At 40.7% G+C, this 27,500-nt stretch overlaps 2 protein-coding genes across 3 annotated transcripts in view; one reads left to right on the forward strand and one right to left on the reverse strand.

The window, feature by feature from the left end:
• The window catches only part of sesn1 (sestrin 1), a 147,502-nt gene extending 136,835 nt beyond the window's left edge, over positions 1–10,667 (forward strand). Inside the window, exons 1-9 of one of the 2 annotated variants that reach the window (XM_062044501.1) lie at positions 1,851–2,106; positions 4,625–4,690; positions 4,775–4,975; positions 5,049–5,231; positions 5,397–5,633; positions 7,809–8,063; positions 8,128–8,318; positions 8,394–8,538; positions 8,628–10,667. In XM_062044501.1, the coding sequence (XP_061900485.1) occupies positions 2,005–2,106; positions 4,625–4,690; positions 4,775–4,975; positions 5,049–5,231; positions 5,397–5,633; positions 7,809–8,063; positions 8,128–8,318; positions 8,394–8,538; positions 8,628–8,714 (1,467 nt within the window). In that variant the 5' untranslated portion in view covers positions 1,851–2,004 and the 3' untranslated portion in view covers positions 8,715–10,667. Of the gene's footprint in view, positions 1–1,850; positions 2,107–4,624; positions 4,691–4,774; positions 4,976–5,048; positions 5,232–5,396; positions 5,634–7,808; positions 8,064–8,127; positions 8,319–8,393; positions 8,539–8,627 lie in introns of those variants that run through there. The other variant, XM_062044500.1, reaches the window with a different exon arrangement.
• Positions 10,668–10,877: 210 nt separating this feature from the next.
• armc2 (armadillo repeat containing 2) overlaps positions 10,878–27,500 on the reverse strand; it is a 29,488-nt gene continuing 12,865 nt past the window's right edge. The window contains 6 exon segments of the mRNA XM_062046010.1: positions 10,878–14,067; positions 14,131–14,285; positions 17,555–17,680; positions 17,768–17,881; positions 17,982–18,087; positions 26,786–27,074. Of these exon segments, the coding sequence (XP_061901994.1) occupies positions 13,949–14,067; positions 14,131–14,285; positions 17,555–17,680; positions 17,768–17,881; positions 17,982–18,087; positions 26,786–27,074 (909 nt within the window). The 3' untranslated portion in view covers positions 10,878–13,948.

The raw sequence follows: 27,500 nt of genomic DNA on the forward strand, positions 1-27,500 counted from the left end.
GCTTGTTGGTTAGATTTTTTTATTGGCTGACCCTTCACCCCTCGGCCGACTTGTTGTTGCAAAGAAGTTGCACGCCGCACTCTTTTTGCTGTCGTGCTCATTTGCCGCTGAAAATCTGGGTATAATAATTGACCTTCTCGCCGTGTGCTAGAGCTGTAATGCGGTGTGCCAGTGTTATTGTCAGGCTGGGATAAACAAAGCCATAAGAGCTGGCCTCCTTATCGCTGCACCCCGCCCGCCCCCCTTGGCTCTGAAAGGAGTCCTTCAGCCGCCTGATTACTGCAAGGATGACATTATCTGTGGTCAGAGAGGCTGCCATGCACACTTAAATGGCCTACTCCAGGGGTGTCCAAACTTTTTCCACTGAGGGCCGCACACTGAAAAATCAAAGCAAGAAGGGGCCATTTTGATATTTTTTATTTAAAAAACCAATACAATATATGTATAAAAAATATACATTTAGGCCTCCACTCAAAGGGTTTTGGTCAAAAAAATATAAAAAATGTGTCATTATTCAGTGTTATTATTTGTATTATTATTCAAGTTTTAAATCTGTAGATCAGCATTAGGTCCATCCATCCATCCATCTTCTTCCGCTTATCCGAGGTCGGGTCGCGGGGGCAGCAGCCCAAGCAGGGAAGCCCAGACTTTCCTCTCCCCAGCCACCTCGTCCAGCTCCTCCCGGGGGATCCCGAGGCGTTAGGTCTATCTGTCAATATAACGTTTTTAAAGATTTAAGTTGTATGCTCTTTTTGTCAAAGAAAACACAGTTTTTTATGGAAAAAACACAAAATATGCAATATTTTCACCCAATAAAATTTTTAAGTGGAATGTTTGACATTATATAATAATTGGAGCCTTAAAAAGGTCAAGTCATAACACCATTGATTTTAATTCATTATTATTTTTTGAGCAATGACACTTAAAAACAAATCACACTAACATTATTGGGGATTCAAAAGGGTCCTACTCATTAAAGTGTTAAAAAATAAATTATAAATTTTTTTTACTGTTTACTTTTAACACAATAATCTAAATAATCTCAACTTCAGATCTATCCGCCAATTATAAATTTTATTGTTGTTTATGTTTTTTGTTTGTTCGTTTGAGGCCCTTTTTTTAAAAAAACAGCTCAGTTTTTTATATGGCAAACACAAAATATGCAACATTTTCCCCAAAAAATATCTCAAAGTGGAATATCTAATGTGACGTAATTGGAGCCTTGAATAGGTCAATAATTCATAATGACATTGATTTTGATTCATTATTATTTTTTAAAGAAAGAAACAGCCTGCATGGCAGCTTTGTGTTATTAGAGTAAACATTGCAACATTTTCTTGTTACATTTCACCTGTTTGCTCTTTCATACCATTTTTTTATGTTTTTAATTTTTTCCAATCGTATTTCTAAAATGTGCCACGGGGCCGTTAAAAAATGACCTGCGGGCCGCAAATGACCCCTGGTCCGCACTTTGGACACCCCTGGCCTACTCAGTTCATAGAAATAAGGGCTTCCTTCATAGTCTCTTTAAGGTGATGCCTCCCACCTTGATTTGATTATCGATCACTCTGATTAGCTTTGAGTCAATGGCGGCAGATTCAATCATGATCAATGGCAGCAAAGCGAACAAAAGAAGCACAGAGAAGTGATGTTTTCTTAAAGGGGGGCTTGTCCTCCCCGCTCACGTTTTGCCCCCCTCCTTCCTCACGCTGAGCTCCGCCCCTCCGCCGCTCTTCGCACGCCATTGGTCGGCGCCAGCGTGTTTACGCCAGGTGATTGGTCAGCGCGCCTGTCAGTCGCGCCAGCCTTGACTTATTTAGCGAATGTATGCGCAAAGGGGGGCCAGGACTGGACTGACTGTGCTGCCGCCGCCGCAACAGCTGACGAGCGGAGCACTTTAACGCAGCGCCTCCAGGAACAAAGAAGGGGAACATATAGGAGCTTTTTATTTTTATTTAAAGACAACCAACTAGTAATAAGCCTCGAGTGCGGCCAGGACACGACATGAGGCACGCAGTGTCACCGTCGGAGAAGGTGGAGAATTGTTCGCTGGCGGCGACAGACTTGTTTAAGATATGTGCCCGTTGTAAACGCCTTAGCAAAAAGGTAAGAAAGCCAGATAATGTCACTCTCAAACTTTCTGTTCGGGTTCCGAGTAGTGTCAGTTGATGGATGCTGTGAGGAGACTGTTTTTTCCTTCGAGTGAACGAGCTGCAGTGCAGTCTTTTGTCCGGACTTGTTTTGTCAGGCAAGTTTGGGGGCGTCCCCCCTTATTCGGACCACTCAGTCAACAACTCTCACTGTCCCCAATATTATATTAATAATTGTCATCACTTGCATTGTTGAATCATTAGTTAATTATCTTGTCATAATTCACTTCATTTATCAACTCATTCATTTAAGTCTGCAGAGTGGACATGTCCAGACATGACCAAACATTATTTCCCTGTCAGTTTTTAAATAAAACTACACTTTATTGGCCCCAGAAATGGTGCATGTCATTAAAAGAGAATCCTGGTCTAGTTAATTAATTAAAAATGAGATGTGAATAATGGGCATGACAATAGTTTTGTACAATGACAAAACCATCATTTTGATATTATTAAAGTCGCACCTTTTTGTAAAAAAGACTGGTCAAATTTGGTCCAATTAGCCTTATAACTGACCTAATTATATTGACAATCAAAACGGTCATTTTTGGTGCCCAAAGGGTTCATTAGAGGTTTTCTCCTTAACCCCTTTTTTTGTCAGGCAAGTTTGGGGGCACCCCCCTTATTTGGACCACTCAGTTAACGACTCTCACTGTTCCCAATATGTATTAATAATTGTCATCACTGGCATTGTTGAATCATTAAATATCTTGTCATAACTCATTCGGAAACACTTTATTTATCAACTCATTCATTTATGTGCTCAAGTCTGCAGAGTGGACATGTCCAGACATGACCAAACATTATTTCCCTGTCCCTTCTGAAATAAAACTACACTTTATTGGCCCCAGAAATGGTGCATGTCATTAAAAGGGAATCCTAGTCTAGTTAATTAATTAAAAATTAGATGTGAAATAATGGTACAATAGTTTTGTACAATGACAAAACTATCGTTTTGATATTATTGAAGTTGCACCTTTTACCCTAAAATGTCAAAAAAAAAAAACATTATGTAAAAAAGCCTAGTCAAGTTTGGTCCAATTAGCTTTATAACTGACCTATATATGTTGGCAATCAAAACAGTCATTTTTGGTGCCCAAAGGGTTCATTTAGAGCAGAGGTAGGGAACCTATGGCTCTAGAGCCAGATGTGGCTCTTTTGATGACTGCATCTGGCTCTCCGATAAATCTTAGCTGACATTGCTTAACACGATAAGTAATGAATAATTCCGCTGTTAAAAATAACGTTCAAAAGAGGTCGCATTAATGGTAAGAGGTATTTTATTTATTATTGGTTAGCTTCAGAATAACAATGTTATTAAAAAAGAATAAAAGACTTATTATACTCTAAAAATGATGGTCTTACTTAAAAATGCACGCATCTAGTTGTATTCTGTGTTAAAAAATATTATATGGCTCTCACGGAAATACATTTTAAAATATTTGGCTTTCATGGCTCTCTCGGCCAAAAGGTTTCCCGACCCCTGATTTAGAGGTTCTCTCCTTAACCCCTTTTAAAAAAAACAAAGTTACACGTTTTACCCCGAACGGCCCCTTTCATAAAAGTGTACCGTGCATTAAGAGGGGATCATGGAATTTTAAAAATAATTGAAGAAAAACAAATCCTAGCCAAGTGTCATACAATTAAAGACACCATACATAATAAATGGAAAGGTGATTACCTGAAATGAATCATGCCTTGGTCATAAAACAGTTGTATTTTGTATCATGGCAAAATCTTCATTTTTAACCCTTGAGTCTGCTATTTTTTAACCTTTGGGTCCCAATTGGCCCCTCTCATAACTGTGCACCTTGCATTAAGAGGGGATCATGGAATTTGAAAAACAAATCCTAGTCATACAATTAAAGACACTATAAGTAATTAATGGAAAGGTGATTATTACCTGAAATTAATCATCCCTTGGTCATAAAACACAGTTTTATTTTGTATAATGGTTAAAATCTTCCTTTTTAACCTTTGAGTCTGCTATTTTTTTTAACCTTTTGGTCCCAATTGGCCTGTCTCATAAAAGTTCACCTTGCATTAGAGGGGATTGTAGAATTTGAAAAATAATAGATCGGTCACTTTGTTTATTTCGAACACGCATACAATATAATTAAATTGTGATACATCACATATTTCCAGTTGTTTAATCACGGCATGTCCGGAAGTAATGGAAGAAAAACAAATCCTAGTCAAGTGTCATACAATTAGACACTATAAGTGATTCACTCAAAGGAATCATGTATTGGTCATAAAACATGGCAAAATCTTGATTTTTAACCCTTGAGTCTGCTTTTAAAATGACCCAAATGTTGTTTTTTGTAACCTTTTGGTCCCAATTGGCCCTTCTCATGCAAGTGCACCTTGCATTAGTTGGGATGGTGGAATTTAGAAAATATATAAATCTTGAAAGTTTGTACAATTCATGCTTTAGAAAGATACTCAAATGTGTCCTGTTTTTTGTCTTGCAGGATCTGGGAGTGCGTATCCCCAGGCCTCTCGGGAACGGACCTAGCAGATTTATCCCTGAAAAAGAGGTACAGTCATGCCATTAATGTAAAAAAAAAAAAAAAAAAAGTGAAGTTCTTGTCTTATGTAGTTTTTATTTCCTTCCACTAAAGATTCTCGGAGTCAGTAAAGTGGACACCAGGACACAGTCGATATTTGAGGATGCGTTCGCCGCCCTCGGTCGCCTTGACAACATCTCCTTGGTGATGGGCTTCCACCCTCAGTACCTGGAGAGCTTCCTTCGGACGCAGCACTACCTGCTGCAGATGGACGGGGCGCTGTCGCTGCACTACCGCCACTACATCGGCATCATGGTGCGGCCCCAGCCTTCCTCTTACTCGCCCTCTTCGAGACCGTTTGACCTCCATGTTCTCTTCATCTCTCCAGGCGGCAGCGAGACACCAGTGCTCCTACTTGGTCAACCTGCATGTGAACGACTTCCTCCAAGTCGGCGGAGACCCCAAGTGGCTCAACGGGTTAAAAGAAGCCCCGCAGAAGCTGCAGCAGCTCGGCGAGATCAACAAAATCCTGGCCCACCGTCCTTGGCTGCTCACCAAGGAGCACATCGAGGTGAGAAAATGGCTGGCGTCTGGCCGGCGAGGTGTTAGTCTTCTTGTGTAACAGCTGGCCTCATGGCTCGGGGTGTTAAAGTGAAGGTCGGCTGAAGGGGAGCTTTAAAAAATGTACATTCTTACCTGCTTGAGTGTCACATTTGGAACTTACCTTCTCTCTTAGGGTCTCCTGAAGGCAGAGGAGCACAGCTGGTCCCTGGCGGAGCTCATCCACGCCGTGGTCCTCCTCACACATTACCACTCCCTGGCCTCCTTCACCTTCGGCTGCGGCATCATGCCAGAGATCCACTGTGACGGCGGCCACACCTTCAGACCCCCCTCCCTCAGCCAGTACTGCGTGTGCGACATCGCCAACGGCAACAACCACGGAAATCATCACGACAGTCATCTTAGCAGCCAGGTGAGGGGAAAAATTACTATTTTTTTATTATTGCCTCTATGAATAATTTAACCCCTTTATGGGGCAAATATCTATATTCTGTGACCTAAACATAAGTTAAAGCGGGACTCGAGCCTTGAATAATATGAAAGTATTTTATCATACAGAAGCTAAATGTAAATTTTGCAAGTGTTCTCTAAAACATATATATATATATATATATATATATATATATATATATATATATATATATATATATATATATACAAAAAAACTTAGCTCTCCAAGTTCCACGGTAATGACCAACATTAAAATACAGTAGCGTAGTAAGCCTGATTATTCATTAAAAGCAAGGTAAAGGTTTTATTTCAAAAGTATATTTAATATTTTTGGCCATTGTAACATTATACACAGTTTGAACAGTAACACTGTGTTACTGAACTGTTTTTAACATTTTATTTTTTATTTTTTATTTTATTTAACAAATTGCTAAATTTTAATGTATATATATATACATGTGTGTATGTATAAATATGTGTGTGTGTGTATATGTATGTATATATATTATATATAAAAAAAAGGTATATTTATATGTATGTGTGTGTGTGTGTATATATATACACACACTATATATATATATATATATATATATATATATATATATATATATATATATATATATATATATACATTATATGTATGTGTGTGTGTGTGTGTGCGTGTATATATATATATATATATATATATATATATATATATATTAGGGGTGTGGGAAAAAATCGATTCGAATTCAAATCGCGATTCTCACGTACAATTCAGTATCGATTCTCATTTTTCAAAAATCGATTTTTATTTATTTTTTTTTTCAATTAATCAATCCAACAAAACAATACACAGCAATACCATAACAATGCAATCCAATTCCAAAACCAAACCTGACCCAGCAACACTCAGAACTGCAATAAACAGAGCAATTGAGGAGACACAAACACGACACAGAACAAACCAAAAGTAGTGAAACAAAAATGAATATTATCAGCAACAGTATCAATATTAGTTACAATTTCAACATAGCAGTGATTAAAAATCCCTCATTGACATTATCATTAGACATTTATAAAAAAAATTTAAAAAGAACAATAGCGTCACAGTGGCTTACACTTGCATTGCATCTCATAAGCTTGACAACACACTGTGTCCAATATTTTCACAAAGATAAAATAAGTCATATTTTTTGGTTCTTTTAATAGTTAAAACACATTTACATTATTGCAAACAGTTGATAAAACATTGTCCTTTACAATTATAAAAGCTTTTTACAAAAATCTACTACTCTGCTTGCATGTCAGCAGACTGGGGTAGATCCTGCTGAAATCCTATGTATTGAATGAATAGAGAATCCTTTTGAATCGGGAAAATATTGGTTTTGAATCGAGAATCGCGTTGAATCGAAATAATCGAATTGTGACCCCAAGAATCGATATTTAATCGAATCGTGGGACACCCAATGATTCGCAGACCTAATATATATATATATATATATATTATATAAATATATATATATATATATATATATATATATATATATATATATATATATATATATATATATATATATATATATATATATATATATAGTTTGAGAATCACTGCTCCTATGGTTTTAAAACAGTTTTTCGATGCATGTTTTGGACTCTTTGCCCATATGCAAACTAAATTTAAGGGAGATGATTTTGTAAAAAGTTTATTTGATATGTAACCATGGCTTCAACATCTCCCAAAAAATGTTTATATATCCAATATAGTAATGTTACCTGACCACATTACACAACAGTGTGCTCTGATTGGTGTGGTCTAATGGAGTAGCCAATACTTTTGATCCGTTTAGTTAATTTATTGTTATGCTTGAAAATGTTTGATTTAGGCCCAAAATAGTAAAAAAAAAAAAAAAGCACAATAGAGTGAAGAATAACTTTTCGGGCCTTGAACTGGCCATATTTAATGTTTTTATAATGTACTTGACATCCTCTAAGTTTGTCCTTTTCTCTGGACTTGGTTCCCCTTGACTTCATCAAACCAACTCTCTTATTGTGCCTCTTCCTGAAAGGCTTCTGATTGGCAAAAAAAGACCTTCAGCGTTTTAGTTTTTTATATATGACCGTGAAAATATGACATAAAACGTGTCTGTGCTCTCAGGAGGTGTGCGGCGAGGTGGAGGTGCTAATGGAGCGCATGAAGCAGCTGCAGGAGTGCCGTGACGACGAGGAGGCCAGCCAGGAGGAGATGGCCACTCGCTTTGAGCGGGAGAAGACTGAGAGCATGCTGGTGGTCACGGCCGAGGACGAGGAATGGGTGCCCTCTAGGGACATCTCCCGACATTTTGAGGACCTCAGCTACGGCTACAAGGACTTCTCAAGGCGGGGGGAGCACGTGCCCACCTTCAGAGTGCAGGTAGAGTCCAAAACAAACCACGTTTTGGACCGTGACTCATATCGACTGGGGCTTTTTTTTGCAGGACTACAGCTGGGAGGACCACGGTTTCTCCTTGGTGAACAGACTGTATCCCGACGTGGGTCAGATGCTGGATGAGAAGTTCCAAATGGCGTACAACCTGACCTACAACACCATGGCAACGCACAAGGACGTGGACACCAGCATGCTGCGCAGGGCCATCTGGAACTACATCCACTGCATGTTCGGCATCAGGTGAGCGGCGCCGTGAAGATTTGTCACAAGCACCGCTGCTGCCGCATCTCCACTAACGTGGGGTGACTTCTTCAGGTATGACGACTACGACTACGGCGAGATCAACCAGCTGTTGGACCGTAGCTTTAAGATCTATATCAAAACCATGGTGTGCAGTCCTGAGAAGACCACCAAACGAATGTATGAGAGCTTCTGGAGGCAGTTTCAGCACTCTGAGAAGGTGAGCCACTCACCAATCAAACTTCATAAAGTGCCTTTTTAATGACGTTAGTATCACTAACTTCCTGCTTCTTGTCCCCCCCCCCCCAGGTCCACGTTAATCTGCTTCTTATGGAAGCGCGAATGCAAGCAGAACTGTTATACGCTCTGAGAGCCATCACTCGCTTCATGACATGAAGTGCTTTTGTCCTAGTTTTGTCTTTTATATAGATTTTATTACATGTTATTTCTCATTGTGGGACATTTCAAGAAAACATTGTGGCGAGGGAGACTTACTGGATGGATGGATGGATGGATGGATGGATGGATGCTGAGAAGACTAGAACAAAGAAAAATGTCACAGGCAGTTGCTTTTTTTTTTTTTTTTTTGCGTGCAGTGCCAAAAGTGACCAGCAGAGGGAGGCCTGGTTGCCAGGCGTCCCAAGTAGTATTGGAGCATGCACCACCCTCTTCCACCTGACTGAAGACCCTTCTAGAAAAAAAAGAAGCTGTGCAACCACAACCATTCTGCACTGTCATCGTTGTTTGTAGTTTCTTTTTTGACATCGTGTTCAAGGACATGCTTGTGCCTGAACGATGCTGCAGTGTGCCCGTTGCTGCTGCTGCTCCCCTCAGTTGCTTTCAGCGGGAGGGGGGGTCATATTGATCGCCCCACACCCAAAAAAGACCTTCCCCAACCCTCAATCATAGTCCCTGTCCATCTGCATTAACCCAAATGTCTGTGTAAGCTAATTCTATGTGTGTGCAGTGACTCAAAGAACACTGAGCCCTTTTTGAGTTGACTGTACGTACGTGTGTGTGTGAGAGAGAGAGAGTGTGTATGTGAGAGAGAGAGGGTGTGTATGTGAGTGTGTGACAAAAGAGAAAGTAGCTTTTGAAATTTTCATGTGTCAAAAAAGGAATGCGAGGCACTTTGAAGGAGACTTCTTGCTTCTGCTGTAGCGCTATTATGATAAGTGTTTCTGATTATTTGTCTGGCTTATTGAGGAAAAAATTGTCGAACCAGGTGCTTTTTGCCCCAACACACACACACACACACACACACACACACACACACACACACACACACACACACACACACACACACACACACACACACACACACACTGCTAGCTGTCTTCCGCGTTAACCCAGCTGCCAGGTCACACTTTAGGTTGTGAATTTCACCAGTAAAGAAAATACCTCTTCTGTTTTTCTCCAAAGTGCTCTTTGGTGAGTGCAGACCTTTTTTTTTTTTCTCTTCCCCCCTGCTTCTCCCCGTGCCGCCATTGTTCCGATTGTGGCCGATTTGCAAGGCAAAAAGATGTAGCTGTGCTTATTAAGCCTAACTAGTGCAAAAGCAGCTTTTTTTTTTTTTTTATGAAACCAGTGTTTGTTTTGTTCACTAAAACCAGTAAAGTACTGCGTTTTTCTTCTGGAGGAGTAAGCGAGATAAGTGTTTAGACGGGGCGGTGATGACAAAAGGATGGTACCATTGGAAGTTGTTGGAGAGAAGAAAAAAAAAGTGATGTTTTTTTTGTTTTCCAAACTTCTGACTGATGTCAGTTACTGACGCTTTTTTTTAATATAAAAATATATAAAATGGACAAAAAAATAAACCTATAACATTGAATTGTTGTGTATCATTTGTAGTGTAAATTTGTTGGGTTGATTGTACAAGAAAGCTCACTAACACTAAATGAGGTGCGCATTCTAGACATGTATGTGATGGGATCATTCTGCACAGGTGTCGGTCAGCTCGATGACAATGTGAATCATCCCATCCGAGTCAAAGTTAGAGCAGCTTAATAATTCTTATGCACCTCACAAGAAAAAAACATTTCCAATGAAACAATGTTACATCATCACCAGCACAATCGCCATCCCCTAAACTGCCTTCACTAGTGTATGGTTTGTAGGGTTGCAAAGCAAACAACCATATCAGCTCATATTGCATATCAACCTGAGGAATCATGTTTAAAAAGTGTTACAAGGTTTGTACACAAAGTGCCGTTCCTGATGTTTTGATGTAATGTGACTGAAATGCTGTACTTTTAGAGGCTACTTGTAAGCACTGCCTGGGCCCCAAGTTTGTGTAACAATATTAATAATAATAAAGTTTTCCAAAGGCTACACATGTCTTGCTCCCTGCTGTGTTTTATTTGTTTTACAAGCATCACACATAAACGGTTTACTTTCTCGGCAGATCCTCAAGGTGACTCGTCAGTTTCCATGACTGCATTTCCATAAAATTGCCAAACATATTGAATTTGTTACATAAATGTGCAAAGATACTTAAAAATGATCAATTAAGCTTTTATAGGAAAAAAGAATCCCAAGTCTTGCAGAATTTTCATTCAGTTGTTTAATTTTGCAGAAAAAAAGATAACCGACATGACACAAAACTACAGTCATTTCAAATGGCAACTTTCTGACTTTGAGAAACACTAAAATAAATATAAATGGTGGTAGTCAGGAACAGTTTCATATTTAGATCAAGCAGAGGGAAAAAATATGGTAACACTCAATTCCGATGAAAAAAAAATGAAATAATGGTGGGAAAAAACAAAGAAAAACGAGCTCCAGCCTCCCCGTGCTCCCGAAAGGGACAAGCGGTAGAAGATGGATGGGGGGAAAAAACACTGCAACACACAACTAGTACTTTGTTGCACCACCTCTGGCTTTTATAACAGCTTGCAGTCCCTAAGACATGGACTTAACTTGTGACAAACAAACAGTACTCTGATTGCTGTAATCAGATCAGCTTTGCAGGTTGAAGTCTTGTCGTAGAACTTTTTCTTCTATTCCCACCACAGATTTTCAATTAGATTGAGATCCGGACTATTTTCAGGCCATGACATTGACCTTGTGTTTCTTTCCTCAAGGAAAGTTTTTACAATTTTTTCTCAATGACAAGATGTATTATCATCTTGAAAAATAATCATCCCCAAACATCCTTTTGATTGATGCAACAAGAAAAGTGTACAACATGTCGACTTGTGCATTTTATCCATCCATCCATCTAACCACCAGGCCACCTACATAGTGGTCTAGTGGTTAGAGTGTACGCCCTGAGATCGGTAGGTTGTGAGTTCAAACCCCGGCCGAGTCATACCAAAGACTATAAAAATGGGAGCAATTACCTCCCTGCTTGGCACTCAGCATCAAGGGTTGGAATTGAGGGTTAAATCACCACAAACGATCCCCGGGAGCGGCACCGCTGCTGCTCACTGCTCCCCTCACCTCCCAGGGGGTGAACAAGGGGATGGGTCAAATGCAGAGGACAAATTTCACCACACCTAGTGTGTGTGTGACTATCATTGGTACTTTAACTTAAACTTTCCGCCGCTTGTCCAAGTCCGGGTTGCAGGAACAGCAGTTTAAGCAGATATGCCCAGGCCTCCCTGTCCCTGGCGACCTCTTCTAGTATTACCAGGGGGACACCGAGGCGTTCCCAGGCCAGCTGTGAGACATAGTCCCTCCAGCGTGTACTCGGTCTGCCCGGAGGCCTCCTCCCGGCTGGACATGCCTTAGACGCCTCCCCAGGGAGGCTTCCAAGAGTCATTTGTGGGAGATGCCCAAGCTCCCTCAGCTGGCTCCTCTCTGAGTCTCTACCCGATTGACCGAGTTCCTCACCCTATCTCTGAGGGAGATCCCGGACATCTTGCTGAGGAAACTCTTTTGTATTCCCAACCTTGTTCTTTGGGGTAGGACTGGAGACTAACCAGTAAATCGAGAGCTTCGCCTTCTGGCTCAGCTCCTTCACTACAACAGAGAAGTACAGTGACTACATCACTGCTGACGCTGCACCAATCCTGAGTTCCATTCTTCCCTCATTGCGAAATAGACTCAGGAGCAGTCCACCCGTTTCCCACGGAGAACCACGGCGCCAGATTTGGAGGTGCTGATCCTCATCCCAGCAGCTTCGGAAAAGATCATCAGGACTCCTCTTCCTCCTATCCAGGAGATCGCAAAAAGCCGCTGCCTGACCAGGGCTCAGAAAATCTGCAGAGACTCCTCCCACCCCCACCAAGGACTGTTTTCACTGCTGGACTCTAGAAAGAGGTTCCGCAGCCTCCGAAGCAGAACCTCCAGGTTCTGTAACAGCTTCTTCCCTCAGGCCGTAAGACTCTTGAACGCATCATAATTAAATTATCCCCTCAACTCCCCCCAAAAATGGATTAACTCGCTGGAATAAAAAAGACAATATAACATACATTCATAAACGCGGACGCATGTGAGAAAGTGCAATATATTTATCTGTACAGTAATCTATTTATTTATTTATATATATATATATTTATATATTATTTATATATATTTATTTATTTATATATGCACCTTATTGCTTTTTTTATCCTGCACTACCATGAGCTTATGTAACAAAATGTTGTTCTTATCTGTGCTGTAAAGTTCAAATTTGAAAGACAATAAAAAGGAAGTCTAAGTCTAAGTGTAAGTCTTCACACTGGGCTGCCAAGCGCACCTGTGACCGCCATGTGCGTTTATTCAAGATGTAATGACAGCAGACCCATATCATCAAGGACTGTGGACGTTTGCATCTTTTCTTCAGGCAGTCGTCTTCATAAATCTCATTGAATCGGCACCAAACAAAAGTTGCAGCATCATCACTTTGCCCGATGCAGATTCACAATTCACTACTGAGCATCACTTTCATCCAGTCATCCATAGTCCACCATTGCTTTTCCTTAGCCCATTGTTACCTTGGTTTTGTTCTGTTTAGATGACGGCTTTCGTTGAGCTTTTCTGTGTTCAAATCCCATTTCCTTTAGGCGGTTTCTTACTGACCGTTTCCTCCCATTTGTTCTGCGCTGAATTTTACGTTTCCAAGACGTATTGCTCTAAGTTTTCTGTGTGGATGCTTTGATACTTCCCTCGGTCTACCAGTATTCTTGCCTTTTTACAACCTTCCCAGTTTTTAGACCCAGCTGACTGTGAACAATCAACACATTTTGCAACATTGCGAGATGATTTACCTCCTTGAAGAAGTTCGATAATGTCTATTGACATCTCTTGTGTTGAAGCCATGATTCATGTCAATCCACTGGGTGCAACAGCTCTCCAAGGTGTGAACACTAACTGCAGACTAATGAAAAGAGCTTTGGAAAATCAAATGTACAGGGTGATTCCATATTTCTTTCCCTCTGATCCATCATGGTACTAAATAATAGTCTTGATTTATTTCAGTGTTGCCATCTGAATGAACATGTCCAAGTCTAGGGATGCTGTCGTGTTTGCCAGGCAACGAAGGAATGGACTTTAAAGTGCTTTATAGAGGACTCACATGAGGCTATAGGACTTAAGATAACAGCACAACACATCAAAACATTCACGTACGGCGTAGTACGGTACAAGCTGGTAGTTGGATAACAACATATCATGTTTACCTGAGGGTACATTGCCCATCTTTTTTATGTCACAATCTCTGTCAGTAGTTTTTGGGCTGCGGGTCGGAACTCCAACTCCCAGGACGATCTGTGGTAATCGCTCACGTCCTTGTTTTCCGTCCACTTCAAGGCCTTGTCTTCATCTGATGGGGGACAAAATGAGTCAGTGACGCTCCGACCTTACAACGCCTCGCTCCGAAACCAACCTAAGTAGGACTTGAGGATCTCCAGCAGCGATTGTCCCTCCTGTGCGTGCAACAGCTTCTCTGAGCCGCCGCCTGTTAAGTTCCACAAGGCCTGACACACCTGGCCCGCCAGCTGCCAGTCACCTGCCCCGAAGTCTCGCAGGCAGTCGGTCAGCCTAAAAGCCACACACTCATAGTATGATTGAAGGCGGAGGGAATCAGGACTGTCGACCAGCCAGAACACATTTTACTAGCATCAGAAATGCCATATAATCTATAATCTAATGATTCAGTAGTGTGCAATCAGTGATGGGTAAATGATGCCTCAGTGAGTGTGTGGCACACACAATAGCTGTATTGAAACTGCACTGATATGTGTCAATGTTTCATGCTCATATGTATATACAGTATATATATACATACATATATACATACATATATACTGTACATACATACATACATATATACATACAAACCCCGTTTCCATATGAGATGGGAAATTGTGTTAAGTGTAAATATAAACGGAATACAATGATTTGCAAATCATTTTCAACCCATATTCAGTTGAATATGCTACAAAGACAACATATTTGATGTTCAAACTGATAAACTTTTTTTTTTTTTGCAAATAATCATTAACTTTAGAATTTGATGCCAGCAACACGTGACAAAGAAGTTGGGAAAGGTGGCAATAAATACTGATAAAGTTGAGGAATGCTCATCAAACACTTATTTGGAACATCCCACAGGTGAACAGGCAAATTGGGAACAGGTGGGTGCCATGATTGGGTGTAAAAGTAGATTCCATGAAATGCTCAGTCATTCACAAACAAGGATGGGGCGAGGGTCACCACTTTGTCAACAAATGCGTGAGTAAAGTGTTGAACAGTTTAAGAAAAACCTTTCTCAACCAGCTATTGCAAGGAATTTAGGGATTTCACCATCTACGGTCCGTAATATCATCAGAGGGTTCAGAGAATCTGGAGAAATCACTGCACGTAAGCAGCTATGCCCGTGACCTTCGATCCCTCAGGCTGTACTGCATCAACAAGCGACATCAGTGTGTAAAGGATATCACCACATGGGCTCAGGAACACTTCAGAAACCCACTGTCAATAACTACAGTTGGTCGCTACATCTGTAAGTGCAAGTTAAAACTCTCTTATGCAAGGCGAAAACCGTTTATCAACAACACCCAGAAACGCAGTCGGCTTCGCTGGGCCTGAGCTCATCTAAGATGGACTGATACAAAGTGGAAAAGTGTTCTGTGGTCTGACGAGTCCACATTTCAAATTGTTTTTGGAAACTGTTTTTGGAAACTGTTTTTGGAAACTTGTTTCCTCTTTGGTCCTCCGGACCAAAGAGGAAAAGAACCATGTTATAGGTGCAAAGTTGAAAAGCCAGCATCTGTGATGGTATGGGGGTGTATTAGTGCCCAAGACATGGGTAACTTACACATCTGTGAAGGCGCCATTAATGCTGAAAGGTAGACTGAGACTTAGACAAACTTTAATGATCCACAAGGGAAATTATTCAACACAGTAGCATACAGGTTTTGGAGCAACATATGTTGTCATCCAAGCAACGTTACCATGGACGCCCCTGCTTATTTCAGCAAGACAATGCCAAGCCACGTGTTACATCAACGTGGTTTTATAGTAAAAGAGTGCGGGTACTAGACTGGCCTGCCTGTAGTCCAGACCTGTCTCCCATTGAAAATGTGTGGCGCATTATGAAGCCTAAAATACCACAACGGAGACCCCCGGACTGTTGAACAACTTAAGCTGTACATCAAGCAAGAATGGGAAAGAATTCCACCTGAGAAGCTTAAAAAATGTGTCTCCTCAGTTCCCAAACGTTTACTGAGTGTTGTTAAAAGGAAAGGCCATGTAACACAGTGGTGAACATGCCCTTTCCCAACTACTTTGGCTCGTGTTGCAGCCATGAAATTCTAAGTTAATTATTATTTGCAAAAAAAAAAAAAAAGTTTATGAGTTTGAACATCAAATATGTTGTCTTTGTAGTGCATTCAATTTGAATATGGGTTGAAAAGGATTTGCAAATCATTGTATTCCGTTTATATTTACATCTAACACAATTTCCCAACTCATATGGAAACTGGGTTTGTACATACTGTACATACATACATACATATACATACATACTCATACATATATACATATATATACATACATACTGGAGATGTCCGATAATATCGGCCTGCCGATATTATCGGCCGATAAATGCTTTAAAATGTAATATCGGAAATTATCGGTATCGTTTTTTTTTTATTATAGGTATCGTTTTTTAAAAATTATTATTTTATTTTTATTTTTATTAAATCAACATAAAAAACACAAGATACACTTACAATTAGTGCACCAACCCAAACAACCTCCCTCCCCCATTCACACTCATTCACACAAAAGGGTTGTTTCTTTCTGTTATTAATATTCTGGTTCCTACATTATATATCAATATATATCAATACAGTCTGCAAGGGATACAGTCCGTAAGCACACATGATTGTGTGTGCTGCTGGTCCACTAATAGTACTAACCTTTAACAGTTAATTTTACTCATTTTCATTAATTACTAGTTTCTATGTAACTGTTTTTATATTGTTTTACTTTATTTTTTATTCAAGAAAATGTTTTTAATTTATTTATCTTATTTTATTAATTCTTAAAAAAAGGACCTTATCTTCACCATACCTGGTTGTCCAACTTAGGCATAATAATGTGTTAATTCCACGACTGTATATATCCGTATCGGTTGATATCGGTATCGGACAATATCGGAATATCGGATATCAGCAAAAAAGTCATTATTGGACATCCCTAATACATACTCATACATACATATATACACACATACATGCATATATATACACATACATATATGCATATTATTTACATTACATTCCTGTCAACCAATTTGTAAACATGCCATTTTGTGGGTGTGGCTTACATGCTGTTAGAGGTGAGACAATTCCTTATTTTTAGTGACTCACGCGCGCCCAAAACTGGAATACCATTGGCACAACAGGTTGTCTTACACTCACATACACAAAATACATCAATGATGAATAAATGATGATAGGCTATAAGTACGTTTTTTTTCCAAGATGTTTTTTGAGGTGGCTAGTAAATCGCTTAGCTCAAATTAGCCCGTTCTTGTTGACTAGGTTTAACCCGGGTCATAACTAATATTTTTCAGCTGTATGCTGGCGTTTGTTCGTAAACATACGTTTAACATTAAACTGTAATTATTGGCAAATAGTACAAATGTCATCGTGTAACATACATCCATTTGTAAAATGGCATTGTGAGTCAACACGTTTGTTAACAGTGGCTCAAAAGTTAGCCGTCACTACTAATTGTAACTCAAATGCAATTAATGAAGAAACCTTATTGTTTCAATCGGACATACTGTATATGCTTACTTTGCTGCAGCCCCCTCCAGCAAGAGACTGGCTCGGTTCGGAGGATCCAGCGCCAGGTTGGTGAGGACCCCACAAGCCGAGAAGCAGACGTCAGGGCTCTTAGAGTCCAGAAGTGTCACAACAAACCTGTGCACTGACAGAGAGGGGGGGAGCACACACTAGTCAGCAGTCACTTTCAAAACAAATGACATATCAGTGTGTGTTTTTGTAAACCTTTATTTTGTATTATAAAGTCCCGCACATCTTTGGACTGTGACAAGTTCCCATAGACGCGGGTGGCCTCCAGCATGGCGTCCATATTGGAGCTGAGCATCAACTTCAGCATCACTGAGAAAAGCAAAAGTGATTTCTATTTTTTTTTTATTATCTAAAAATATTTTTCACATTGACCTATATTGTTTCAAATTGTTGTTTTTTTTTGCCGTACACTCTGCAATGGCCAGCTGACTGCGTTTGAGCACCGAGCTGTCTTTGTGGTAACAGGTCAGGTTGTTGATGGTTGCGGCCACGTTCACAATTAGCTCTTCGCTCTCCTGCACGGACCGCAGCTCTGGCACCAACAAATAAGGGGGAAAATTGTACACACTGTAGAAAAACCACAATGAGTCACTGAAGTTATGGTGTTTATTATACAGTACAGGCCAAATGTTTGGACACACCTTCTCATTTCAATGCGTTTTCTTTATTTTCATGACTATTTACATTGTAGTTTGTCACTGAAGGCATCAAAACTAGGAAGTGAAAACCATTCCAGGTGACTACCTCTTGAAGCTCATCGAGAGAATGCCAAGAGTGTGCAAAGCCGTAATCAGAGCAAAGGGTGGCTATTTTGAAGAAACTAGAATATAAAACATGTTTTCTGAGTATTTCACCTTTTTCATTAAGTACATAACTCCACATGTGTTCATTCATAGTTGTGATGCCTTCAGTGACAATCTACAATGTAAATAGTCGTGAAAATAAAGAAAACGCATTGAATGAGAAGGTGTGTCCAAACTTTTGGCCTGTACTGTATATATATATATACATATATATATATATAACATAAATACAAGAAAAAGGACCAAAATTATGGAAGCAAATACTATAAAAAAAAATAGTATACCATATTTTTCGGAGTATAAGTCGCTCCGGAGTATAAGTGGCACCGGCCGAAAATGCATAATAAAGAAGGGAAAAAACATATATACACTACCGTTCAAAAGTTTGGGGTCACCCAAACAATTTTGTGGAATAGCCTTCATGTCTAAGAACAAGAATAGACTGTCGAGTTTCAGATGAAAGTTCTCTTTTTCTGGCCATTTTGAGCGTTTAATTGACCCCACAAATGTGATGCTCCAGAAACTCAATCTGCTCAAAGGAAGGTCAGTTTTGTAGCTTCTGTAACGAGCTAAACTGTTTTCAGATGTGTGAACATGATTGCACAAGGGTTTTCTAATCATCAATTAGCCTTCTGAGCCAATGAGCAAACACATTGTACCATTAGAACACTGGAGTGATAGTTGCTGGAAATGGGCCTCTATACACCTATGTAGATATTGCACCAAAAACCAGACATTTGCAGCTAGAATAGTCATTTACCACATTAGCAATGTATAGAGTGTATTTCTTTAAAGTTAAGACTAGTTTAAAGTTATCTTCATTGAAAAGTACAGTGCTTTTCCTTCAAAAATAAGGACATTTCAATGTGACCCCAAACTTTTGAACGGTAGTGTACATATATATATAACATAAATACAAGAAAAAGGACCAAAATTATGGAAGCAAATACTATAAAAAAAAATAGTATACCGTATTTTTCGGAGTATAAGTCGCTCCGGAGTATAAGTGGCACCGGAGTATAAGTGGCACCGGCCGAAAATGCATAATAAAGAAGGAAAAAAACATATATAAGTCGCACTGGAGTATAAGTCGCATTTTTGGGGGAAATTTATTTGATAAAACCCAACACCAAGAATAGACATTTGAAAGGCAATTTAAAATAACTAAAGAATAGTGAACAACAGGCTGAATAAGTGTATGTTATATGACGCATAAATAACCAACTGAGAACGTGCCTGGTATGTTAACGTAACATATTATGGTAAGAGTCATTCAAATAACTATAACATATAGAACATGCTATACGTTTAGCAAACAATCTGTCACTCCTAATCGCTAAATCCGATGAAATCTATACGTCTAGTCTCTTACGTGAATGAGCTAAATAATATTATTTGATATTTTACGGTAATGTGTTAATAATTTCATACATAAGTCGCTCCCTTTGGACTCAACGTTAGCTGCTTTTTACCAGGCTGTGGATTGTCCCACGAGAAACAACAGGACAATTGACCTACTGTATGCTAATGTCAAGGATGCATACAAGGTCACACCCCTCCCCCCACTATTGGAGGGACAATCTTGTCCATTTGCAGCCAAAATACACCCCCCTGGTCCAAAGGCAGCCTGTTAACACTTGCTCTTTGAGGAGATGGTCCCCTGAAATGGAAGATGCCCTCAGGGACTGCTACAACACCACAGACTGGGACGTGTTGCTACCACAGGGTGAGGACATTGATGGGCTGACTCACTGTCTCACGGATTACCTCAACTTCTGTGTGGACGTGATCTGCCCTGCTAAGACTGTTCGGTGCTACCCTAATAACAAACCCTGGGTAACACAAGAGGTTAAAGCTGTCCTCAACAAGAAGAAAGCTGCCTTCAGGAGTGGAGACAGGGAGGCAATGAGAGCAGCACAGCGGGAGGTGAAACAACGCGTGAGGGAAGCTAAGGACAGCTACAGGAAGAAGCTGGAGCAGAAGCTGCAGCAGAACAACATGAGGGAGGTCTGGGAAGGTGTGAAAACCATCACAGGCCACAAGTCAAAGACCAGAGCTGTTGGGGGGACAATAGAGAGGGCCAATGAGATGAATAACTTCTTCAACCGGTTCAACCAGCCCGTGTCCTCTCCACCCCTCAATCCCCATCGCAGCCACCCCCTTTCCCCTCAACGCACCTCCCCCCCAGCCATGGCAACACCCCCCTCCACCACCTCTACGCAGACATTAGTCATCTCTGCAGACCAGGTCAGAGGTCAACTGAGGAAGCTACAGCCTAGGAAAGCAGCAGGCCCAGACAAGGTGTGCCCCCGACTCCTGAAGACCTGTGCTGCAGAACTGGGTGAACCACTCCAGCGGATCTTCAACCTCAGCCTGCAGCTGGGGAGAGTGCCCACCCTCTGGAAGACGTCGTGCATCGTTCCAGTTCCCAAAAAGAACTGCCCCCGTGAGTTGAACGACTACAGACCAGTGGCGCTCACCTCTCATATAATGAAGACAATGGAGCGGCTCTTTCTCAGCCTCCTCAGACCACAGGTGCAACATGCCCAGGACAGCCTGCAGTTTGCGTACCAGGCAGGCGTTGGTGTGGAGGATGCTATCCTTTACCTGCTGCACCGAGCCCACTCACACCTGGATAAGGGAAATGGCGCTGTGAGGATCCTGTTCCTGGACTTCTCGAGTGCCTTTAATACTATCCAGCCCCGCCTACTCCAGGACAAGCTGGACAGAATGCGAGTGGATCCCTGCCTGGTTGCCTGGATTTCAGACTACCTCACCCATAGGCCACAGTACGTCAGACTGAAGGACATCACATCTGACACTGTGATCAGCAGCACCGGAGCACCCCAGGGAACGGTGCTGGCCCCTCTTCTCTTCACCCTGTACACCGCTGACTTCTGCTACAACTCAGAGCTGTGTCACATCCAGAAGTACGCGGATGACACAGCCATCGTCGGGTGCATCAGGGACGGCAGAGAGGAGGAGTTTCGGAGGCTGGTGAGGGACTTTGTTGTCTGGTGCCACAAGAACCTCTTGCAGCTCAACCCTTCAAAGACCAAGGAGCTGGTCATTGACTTTGGGAGGTCGAGTCCAAGGTCACAACCTATTGTGATCGAGGGAGTCGAGGTACATTCAAGTACCTCGGGGTGTGGGTGGACAACAAGCTGGACTGGACTGTTAACACGGACCACTTGTACAGGAAAGGATAGAGCAGGCTGTACTTCCTGAGGAGGCTGCACTCCTTCAATGTCTGTAAAAAACTATTGTGGATGTACTACCAGTCTGTGGTTGCCAGTGTTCTGTACTACATGGTAGTGTGCTGGGGGGGCAGTATATCTAAGAAGGACAGCTCCAGACTGGAGAAACTGATCAGGCGGGCCGGTTCTACGATCGGAATAAAACTGGACTCACTGGTGATGGTGGGAGAGAAGAGGACTGTGGAAAAACTAGTGAGCATCCTGGATGATGCCAGTCACCCTCTGCATACCGTTGTAAGTAGCCAGAGGAGCCTGTTCAGTGCTAGACTGCTTCATCCCAAGTGGTGCAGGACTAATAGACTAAAAAACTCCTTTGTCCCACACGCCATTAGACTGTACAACTCCTCTCTGGGAGGGAGGGGGGGTATTAGAATGACGGGGGATGCAGAACAATAACAGTGTAATACATTTTCATAACATGGTCACTAATGCCTAGTTTCTCTTGTTATATTCTTATTTTACTGTTATATTTGTATTCTCATTGATGCTTTTTGTTTTTATTCTATTGTAATATTTTTCTATTTTGTTTCCATTTATACCCCCATTATTTACTTTTTTAATTTCGATCTCAATTCTGTACACTGCTGCTGGAATTTTAATTTTCCTGAGGGAACTCTCCTGAAGGAATCAATAAAGTACTATCTATCTATCTATCTATCTATCCTGAGTATAAGTCGCACCCCCGGCCAAACTATGAAAAAAACTGCGACTTATAGTCCGATTGATACGGAGTGCTAGCAGCCGACTTCTAGCAGCGGCAATCGTAACATTCACTTTATTAAAATTTAGTCTTGTAACTAGACATCAATCTCGTACTATACTATATTTTCTTGTATTTATGTTGTATATATACCTCTCTCTCTCTCACTCACTCACTCACTCACTCACTCACTCACTCACTCACTCACTCACTCACTCACTCACACACACACACACTCACACACACACACACACACACACACACACACACACACACACACACACACACACACACACACACACACACACACACACACACACACACACACACACATATATATATATATATATATATATATATATATATTTACAGTACAGGCAAAAAGTTTGGACAAACCTTCTCATTCAATGCGTTTTCTTTATTTCCATGACTATTTACATTGTAGATTGTCACTGAAGGCATCAAAACTATGAATGAACACATGTGGAGTTATGTACTTAACAAAAAAAGGTGAAATACTCTGAAAACATGTTTTATATTCTAGTTTCTTCACAATAGCCACCCTTTGCTCTGATTACGGCTTTGCACAGTCTTGGCATTCTCTCGGTGGGCTTCAAGAGGTAGTCACCTAAAATGGTTTTCACTTCACAGGTGTGCTTGAAGCTCATCGAGAGAATGCCAAGAGTGTGCAAAGCAATAATCAGAGCAAAGGGTGGCTATTTTGAAGAAACTTGAATATAAAACATGTTTTCAGTTAGTTCACCTTTTTTTGTTAAGTACATAACTCCACATGTGTTCATTCATAGTTTTGATGCCTTCAGTGACAATCTACAATGTAAATAGTCATGAAAATAAAGAAAACACATTGAATGAGAAGGTGTGTCCAAACTTTTGGCCTGTACTGTATGTAGCATTTGAAAGCATGTATCTATCGTTATTGCACAATTCAGTGTCACCCTGTGTATTGAGTCAGATTTATTTTTACAGTTGACTTACATTGCGGATATCCACTGCCTCGTTTTGTCAAAGCACACTGATAATTGCAGAAATTACTGATTAATCGCAAGACAGAAATATGATAGTGTACTTCGTTCTCAAACCGAGTGGAAATTCTGTTGTTCGTTTTTGGCGTGTGATCAGCCTAGCATGGGAGCATTTAACCACACAGGATCATTTCACACTAACACATATAGCCCTAGAAGTGTAACAGAACATCCTGATCACACAGCACTGTACACGCTTAGTTTAAAAAAAAACAAGCATCAGGGAAGTGGTTGCCTCTCATTTTTTTGAAGCAGCTGCTTCCTGCTGTGACATCACTGCCTTAATGTCTTATGTTTGGATAGAGTCAACTCAACACTGTGTTTCACCTACTGCAGTGTTCATTTTGACAGCAGTTTTTAATTTAGTTTCAATTATAGTCTTTTGACAAAAATTTACTTTTGTCAAATATTAGTTATCTAAATTAATTTAGTTTTAGTCTAGTTTTAGCCAACAAAATTACATCACATGTTGGTCAGCTAAAATTACAGTAAATTTGGTCGACTAAAATATAAAGTATAAAAAGATAAGGCCTCTTGAAAGTTTATTTGAAAGTAAAGTACAGGCCAAAAGTTTGGACACACCTCATTCAATACGTTTTCTTTATTTCCATGACTATTTACATTGTAGATTGTCACTGAAGGTATCACAACTATGAATGAACACATGTGGAGTTATGTACTTAACAAAAAAAGGTGAAATAACTGAAAACATGTTTTATATTCTAGTTTCTTCAAAATAGCCACTCTTTGCTCTGATTACTTTTTCGCACACTCTTGGCATTCTCTCGATGAGCTTCAAGAGGTTGTCACCTAAAATGTTTTTTTTACTTCACAGGTGTGCTTAAAGCTCATCGAGAGAATGCCAAGAGTGTGCAAAGCAGTAATCAGAGCAAAGGGTGGCTATTTTGAAAAAACTAGAACATAAAGTTAAAGTACCACTGATAGTCACACTAGCTGTGGTGAAATTACCCTCTGCATTTGACCCATCACCTTGTTCCACCCACTGGGAGGTGAGGGGGCCAATCCCAACCCTTGATGCTGAGTGCCAAGCAGGAAGGTAATGGGTCCGATTTTTATAGTCTTTGGCAATGTTCCCTCTAATTTTTCATGTGTGTGAGCAAACGCAAAAACTCCCTGAGCATTCAGTGGAGCCCATGTGAGCAACATCAGACGTGCACACTGTGGCTACACTAGCAGCACACCTGTCCCAAACCTGACTAAATAAGTTCAATCTCCATCCAACCATCCATTTTCTACCGCTTGTCCCTTTCGGGGTCACTGGAGCCAATCTCAGCTGCATTCAGGCGGAAGGCGGTGTACACCCTGGACAAGCATCTCATCGCAGGGCCAACACAGATAGACAGACAACATTCTCTTATTATTACAATCAAATGACAGCAGTCATTTCCATTTCTAATATAAGTGTTTAGGCCCACTTACAATGACAATAACAAAAAATATTGTTTTTCATGAACTGTGTACTTGTATTGTTTGTCTGGGTGGAGGTCCTGCTTTGGAAATAATTTGTACCCCTTTCAGACATTGCATTTAGTTCCCATTAAAACATTCACATGTTGCACAATGAGATGTAAGCAGGGGATCATGTGTACATTCCTGCAACTTCCTGTTTGTAAAAAATATATTTTTATTAGTATTTATTTAATATACTAACATCATTTCATGATTAATATTTATAAATCAAGATTCCTAATAAATGACACTAGAATAAGCACACATTTGATTGGTAAATCATAGTGTAACGACCTGGAATGACACTTTTTGTGTGGCTGTAAACGCATCACTGGCTAAGTGCTATATGTGCATGTGTTGGCGCAAGTGAGAAAGAGCAAGCGGCTGCTGTTGATATAACAAAGTTGCTTTTGGACTGGTTTGTACTGCAGAAAATGACCAGTTTTGCTAGATATAATTTTTTTTTACTAATGTTTTGGTGATGTGTTTATGGCCGACAATAAAGAGTTTTGCTCAGTTAAGTGATCGATGGAATTCATGTCCTCAAAGCGTCTCGACAGACGTTACAATATTGGAACAATGATGACGAAAACTGTTTTCTCTGTCCTGTCCGTGTGTCGAAAATTGTTATGCGCTTATTTTTTCATTTGATTTTGTGCATGGCATAGATTTGCTGTGCGCAGAGGACGCTTGAGCAGTGCGCAATTGCACAGGCGCGTACCTTGGAGGGAACGTTGGTCATTGGTATGCGTCGGCCGGGGTTTGAACTCTTGACCTACCGATCTCAGGGCGGACACTCTAACCACAAGGCCACTGAGCAAGCTATAAAACATGTTTTCAGTTAATTCACCTTTTTTTGTTAAGTACATAACTCCACATGTGTTCATTCATAGTTTTGATGCCTTCAGTGACAATCTACAATGTAAATAGTCATGAAAATAAAGAAAACGTATTGAATGAGAAGGTGTGTCCAAACTTTTGGCCTGTACTGTACCTTTATTCAGATACCCTGCAAAGCATTTGTTTAACTTAAAATTAGCATGATATTATGCTCAGTAATGATATTTTTCTCCACATGTCAATGCTAATAAATATCTTACAGGCAGTGTTTATGTTTCTTTTATACAATGTCTCTGGCAATGCAGGTGTGTATGTGTGTTGTGAGACCGATCGAGTTACAAGGCATGCTTTCATCATAATTTGGTTTAAGCGGAACAACTGGAAACGCAAAAAAAAATATGTGGCGTGGAAAATTTATCCATCCATTTTCTAAGGGGGGCTGAAGCATTTCATTTGTTAAAAGGTGTCCGCCTCAAATAAATAAATAGGAAATGCTGCATCAACATCCTCTCTTTATGCTGTGCGTGTGACGTAAGCGCTTGGGACCACATCAAAAGTTGTCATGCCTTTAGATTTACCATTAAATGAACATGAAACAATTCCTTGGGGCAGACAAAACGACTTCATCATTTTTTTGTAAAGAAGTAATACGGTAGGTAGAATTAGCTTTAACTTAATCCAGACTGGCGTAGCATCAAAATTTAAATGTGTCCTCTTCACTTTCTCCCAGGTGTACACATATGACAACGTGGAACAAGTTTAACTATACATTTTGGTTTTGGCAGGGAGAAATCCAACTTCCTCAGCTAACAAGAGAAAGCATCTGATTGGCTCTTCTTTGCAATTACCTCCCAGCCCCTCCTTCATATGCACGCTGTTAAAGAGCTGTGATTGGATATATCCCAAAGTTGTCCCACCCATCTACAAAACTAAATTAAATATGATTTTCATCTTGTTTTTATTTGTGAAATATCCATTAATTTTGTATTCTTATTAGTCAACGCGCCTTTGTTTTGATTTGTTATCGTCTTATTTTCGGGAAAATAGGTTGTTGACAGTAACTAAGAGGAGAATGATGAGTCAACGGAATGAACACTGACCTAGTGTCTCCATCAGCAGCTGGATGCAGGTTGTGTTGCTGGCCAGCGCAGCGCCCACATCAGGATGGATGCACATGTTCGCCAGCACCCTGACAAGCTTCACCAGCACATCCTCGCCATCCCGTGCGCTGGCCGCCGTGGGTTGCGGCGAGTCCTCCCTCAGCTGGTAGTCGTCGTACAGCCGCAGGAGGGTGTCCGCACACGCCTCGCAGCGGAAGAGCTGCTGCCGAGCCTCGTCACTCTTGGACGTGAGATTGCCCAGTGTGAAAAGCAGTCGCACGACCAGGTCCTGTGGGAGAGAGGTGATGCACTATGGTTACCTGTCAGAACATTAGGCAACCCGTATATTATAATCTACACAGTGGTGTGCCGTCAGGGCCAGCAAGGCCTTCTCTGCTGGCCAAACATAACCAGAAATCATGATCATAATTAAAGATACATTAATTTTTTTAATTACTTTCCCTAAATATCTAAAAGTATTCATATTCTCTAAATGTCATATTATGCTCCTTCCAGCGCTGTTGTTTTTAGCTTATAGAGTTTTTATCCAACCAGAATTCAGCTAGCTTATGTTGCCATGCTGTACAAAGTCTGCCTGAGGCCTCCAGAATTCTTAATGCGGGCGTGTGTGCACTGTAAGTGAACGGGGACATACAGTTGACAGTTGCGTTAGCCAATCAGATTACGAGTTGTTGTCAGTAAGGCCTTCTAGATG

The sequence above is a fragment of the Entelurus aequoreus genome, linkage group LG04 (genome assembly GCF_033978785.1).
Source record: "Entelurus aequoreus isolate RoL-2023_Sb linkage group LG04, RoL_Eaeq_v1.1, whole genome shotgun sequence".
Taxonomy (NCBI): domain Eukaryota; kingdom Metazoa; phylum Chordata; class Actinopteri; order Syngnathiformes; family Syngnathidae; genus Entelurus; species Entelurus aequoreus.